The sequence below is a fragment of the Triticum aestivum genome, chromosome 6D (assembly GCF_018294505.1).
Source record: "Triticum aestivum cultivar Chinese Spring chromosome 6D, IWGSC CS RefSeq v2.1, whole genome shotgun sequence".
In the NCBI taxonomy this organism is placed as follows: Eukaryota; Viridiplantae; Streptophyta; class Magnoliopsida; order Poales; family Poaceae; genus Triticum; species Triticum aestivum.
The window spans coordinates 487,219,034-487,223,924 of record NC_057811.1 but is presented as its reverse complement, the minus strand read 5'-3'; the positions used below and the strand labels follow the sequence as shown (position 1 = coordinate 487,223,924).

At 49.3% G+C, this 4,891-nt stretch overlaps 1 protein-coding gene across 1 annotated transcript; it reads left to right on the top strand.

Annotated features, from left to right (window-relative positions):
- The first annotated feature begins 473 nt into the window (after positions 1-473).
- On the top strand, positions 474-3,602 carry LOC123146268 (uncharacterized). The gene is made up of 4 exons (XM_044565887.1): positions 474-1,103; positions 1,590-2,525; positions 2,601-2,756; positions 2,957-3,602. Exons 1-4 carry the CDS (start codon positions 1,020-1,022, stop codon positions 3,434-3,436), a joined length of 1,656 nt encoding a protein of 551 aa, XP_044421822.1. The 5' UTR covers positions 474-1,019; the 3' UTR covers positions 3,437-3,602.
- The last annotated feature ends 1,289 nt before the right edge of the window (positions 3,603-4,891 follow it).

Here is a 4,891-nt window from a genome sequence, read left to right as displayed (position 1 = left end):
AGTAGCACATCCATATAAACATGTTGATTTTTTTTCGGAATTTTTTGAAACTTTGAAATACCATTTTGGCGTTACTAAAAAATAGGGCTCACGTCTAAGCTCGTCCAGCAAAGTGAATTTTCTTGTACTTGCACTACATTTTTGCGAAGTACTACAAGAAAGGGATGCACATACACATTTTTTAGGGGTGATGCACACGCACACTAGGGATGTTTTTGCTTGCAACTTTCTGTCATTAGCAGGTTGCTTATATAAATGGTGATCCTCCCAACCACGCCGCATATATAAATGGTGATGAGCATTGGGCTTTAGCACATCATCCCTCTATATAAATGGTGATGAACATTGGGCCTTAGCACATGATCCCTCCATGGCAGGCCGCATGTACACATTTTTTTAGGGGTGATGAACAATGGGCCTTAGCCCATCATTCCTCCATCGCAGGCCGCAGTATATAAATGGCGATCCTCCCTTCCACGCCGCCCCCTCCCACCTAGGGTTTCAGTTATGCGCCGCCGCCTCCTGCCGTGCGCCCATCTCCCCCCTCTCGCCGCCGCAATCGCCGTCGGATGCCTCGAATGAGGATCCAGTGCTGCTTGCGAGTAGGCGACCAAATAAGCAGCTCCCCCTTTGGGAGCCGCAGTCCCCAATCGAAGCAGCAAGAGCAGCAGCTTTTTTGGGAGCGGCGATCCGCAATCAAGCGGCCCTTCTCCGAGCTGCAACCGGCAATCCAAGCAATCAAGCGGCTCCTCTCTGAGCCGCAGTCGGAAATCGAAGCGGTTCCCCTTTTTAGTGGCTAATCCGGAATCAAAGCAGTCCTTTCCGGATTACAATCAGAAACAGGCCCTCTTTCGAATTCAGTCTCCGAGTTTCCGTTGGTGGCGGCAACCCGGCAGCTGTATATATATATATATATATCTGGCCGGGAGGCACTGCGTCGCCCGTCAATCTTCGGAGAAGACGCGCAGCAGCAACTCCCTAGACATCAGTTTTCAGACTGACCGGCGGCAACTCAGGCGATGGCGAGGACTAGTCGCCGGCGAGAGGCTGCCAAATTGATGGCCAAACCATCGGTTAAGGCGGAATCCTCCCTCGACAAGCTGGTGAGTTGGTCCTTCAAATCCTTTTTCTTACTGCATATAGCTTTACCCGCAAAAAAAAAATATTTCTCACAACAAGGAATAGTAAAAGGTAGCAACCATAATCGAAACTGGTGGACAAAACCTAACCTTCTTAGTGGGAACATATCAAAATTCCTTTTTTTTCTGTTGGAAACTATAAAATGTGTATAATCAAATTTGTGCCCTTATGTGGGAAAGTATAATAAATTGCCATCAGCAGATCTACGAGGGAGCCATGGGGGTGTCCTTAGCAACCAGGGGTCAGATTTTAGTCTTCCAGACAGCATCAAAATTTCATCTTTCGAGTCTTATCAAAATTTAGTTTTTGGTACATTTTTTTCATCGATTCTGTGCTACCTTAGCCAAACCAAAGCTGCGTTTTTGCAACAGTAGACAAAGAGACTATCAATATTGCGTAATTGTCTGTAATGTGATAACAACTCTGATTTCTTCCAATGCCAAATGCAGAAATGTAAGGAAGATGATAGGATCAGCAAGTTGCCCAATGACATACTGGTCAACATTCTTGACCGTCTCAATTTCCGTGATGTTACAAGAACCAGTGTCCTCTCCAGACGTTGGAGTCAGCTTCCTGCCAATCTCTCACGGCTTAAAATAAGTGCTCGCGATTTTCTGTCCCCACAAGCTAGCATACCTGATGATGAATTGGATGAAAAATTGCTTCGGATCAATGCATTGCTTAGGATCAATGCAGTCAATGCAGCCAATGCAGCTGTGGTCAAAGCGACAGAGAGCACGCTGGCACACAGAGATCCAGGTGGATGCACCATCCGCCTCTTGAGCACGACGTTCTACTTGAGAGGTGATACCCCAATATCTGTTGGGCATACTGTTGGCAATGCCATGGCGACACTCAAGGTCGAGAAAGCCGAATTCACAGTTTTGACACAGCAGAAAGGACGCCAGTGTAGTATTGATGAGATGGTGAAGTTTGGGACACGGTTTGTGTCATTTTTTAATGAATGCCACAATGCATTTGCTGGTCTCACACGCCTCTACCTGGAGAATTTGAGATTCCGTGAATCCAACTTTGTCTCTAACATCCTTGTCACTTGCAAGCAATTAAATTATTTAGGTTTTTTCAATTGTGACACAGAGGATTGGATAACGCTCCAAGTTGAACACGCACAGCTCAGTGAGCTTAGTATTGTTGATTGCCGTTTTGACATGGTCGAGCTCACCTGGGTTCCGAAACTCACCTGGCTGGCGTTTTTGTTATGGTTATATCATGCAGAACTACCACTGTCACTGGGCTATGTCCCATTGCTCAGGGTTCTGAGACTTTCAAATGCTGCTCATAGTTTCCACAAAAACGTCAAGCTGAGTATGTTTCTCCATGAGACCTCTGTTCGAGACCTGACTTTGGGGTTTAAATGTGAAAAGGTAAGTTGTGGGTTGATTGCTTTGTTCTGGCTTCACTTGTTCCCTACTCATCCTATCACATGCTTACTGTTGCAGGTTTGGGTTCAACCAGAGTGTTTGACCAGAAGACAGGCATATGTGTTCCAGCAACTAAGGATTCTCAATCTAGTTAAAATTCCTGAAGGGTATGATCTCACCTGGACAATGTTCTTCTTGGAAGCGGCGCCGTCCCTGGAGGAGCTCTACATGATGGTATGTTCTTAGCTAATAAATCTTGTTCTATTTTTGCCTTTTTTTTAGGAGTTGTTTTACCACGTGGCTGTATGTTCTCTCCTCCAGTCTTTTGTTTGAGGGGTTGCTCTATTATCTCGGTTGCATGATTGCACACACCTGTGCTTTCATTTGGAGTGCAAAATTAACCTGTTTCATTCACCTTTGTCCTATGGGTGCAGGTATGGGACCATCCATGTGAAATGAAAATGGATCAGGAGATTAGCGAGAACAAGGGCGTTGAGTGGGAATCACCTACATCAAATTTCAAGCACCACTGTCTGGCCAAGTTCATCCTCGTCGGCTTTCAAGCTAAAGACTACATGGTGGCTCATGTCAGGCGTGTCCTGAAAGCAGCGGTGAATCTACAGGATGTGTACCTGTATGATAGTCTGGCATGTGCCAAGTGTCACAAGAAGGTAGAGAATGCGCGCACGTCTGATGCAGTGGTACGTGGTATGTGCCCGGGCGTGAATCTGCCGATAAAGTTCCCTTGTACAAATGAGGACCAGCGTTCAGTGCAGAAGCGAATGCCCCGGGGCATTGGGTCACTTGCCAAAATCCACTTCGTGACATCTAAGGAAATGAGGGCTGAACATCGTCGAAGGATGGGTGTCATGGGAGCTAACTGGATGTTGTCGAGGCTAGGGCAGCGTATTTAATTAATACCAGTCGGTTGGAGTTGCGAGCTTTTCTTGGTTGCTCTTCTTTTGTGGTTGCAACGCTTGTATAAACTAAATTCAGTTGAAGTAATTTGTAGCACTATTGTCCGTGAATTCAAGAAGTCGATACAACCAGTTAAAATTTGAGACCAAGTGTTTAGAGTTATATTGATCTATGATGGTGGTGAGTGTGCGTCAGTTGATATGGTTATTTGTGAGCATATATATATATATATATAGAAGATGAAGCATGTAATTGGTCACGTGTCCCCTTTGTCAACCGTATAATTGCTGCAGCACGGAACTCGGGTTCCATTTGACTGAATTCTTAGAGCATCTGCACTTGTTCGGCCCCCAGCGCATAGGCCGACGCATTTTCGGGCGTCCATCCTGCGATTTGGGGCGACTAAGGCCCCAGCCACGCCCCCAGGTGTCGTCCCCTAAGGCGTCAGACACGCGTCCCATATTCAAACTCGATCGTTCCCGCTCCAAAAAAAGCCACAATCCGGCGATCATCGCAATAGTTCGGCGATTTAGTGCCATAGTTCGGCGATCAAATGAAAGGATAGGCAGTAGTTCGGCGCACAAAAAAAGGAAGGACGCGAATGGAATGCATCAAACGTCGAGCTCGACCTCCGGCGTCGTCGTCGGCGTGCGTGGGCTGGGAGGAGTCGGCGCGGCTTCTGGACTAGTCGGCGCGGCTTCTGTGCTGCTGGGCGTCACGGAGAGATCGTCAGTCGGGCTGGGCGGCGGCGGTGGCGTCGGCGTCAGCGTTGGAGTCGCCGGTATCAGGTTCAGGACGAGGCCTCGCTCCGCCAAGAACCAAGCCTTGAGCTTCTCGCCGCCGCTCTGGAGCATGTCAGCGCTGCCCATCAAGAAAGTCAGGTCGTTGTTCCTCTTCTTCGCGGCGACGTTGGACCGGAGCAAGTCAAGTTTGACGGCGCTGTTCGTCATCAAAGCAGCCCACCTCGCTTCAGTTTTCTCTTCTCGTTGGGTGGCCCTGGTGTTGGCGTCGGCGAGGCAATGCTCGATGGACTCCTGCACGCGTGCGGCAGCCGACTCGGCGTGTTTCTCCTTCTTGGCCCCTTTGTTGCCGTCCGGGCGCCCGCTCCCGGAGTCGGCGCGTCCGGTATGTACGTCTCCTTGGCCTTGGCGAGGGTGCGCCGGATATCCGCCCACTTCTCGCACTTTTGGATCCGTTTGAAGACGTGGAGGTACTTGAACTCCTGGTCGCCGTTGTCGTCGCGGTACATGGCGAACATGCGCAGCAGCTGCGCCGAAGAGCGGGCATCAGTCGGCGCGGGAGCGCAAATGGGCGATCGCACGGCGAGAGGAATAGGGAGAGGACGGCGTGCTGTACCTGATCCTCGACGCTGGTGCCGCTCTCCGGACGAGCCGCGACCTCCTCGACGATCCCATGCCATTTGTTGCACGCCGTTTGGATGAGCCCCCAAT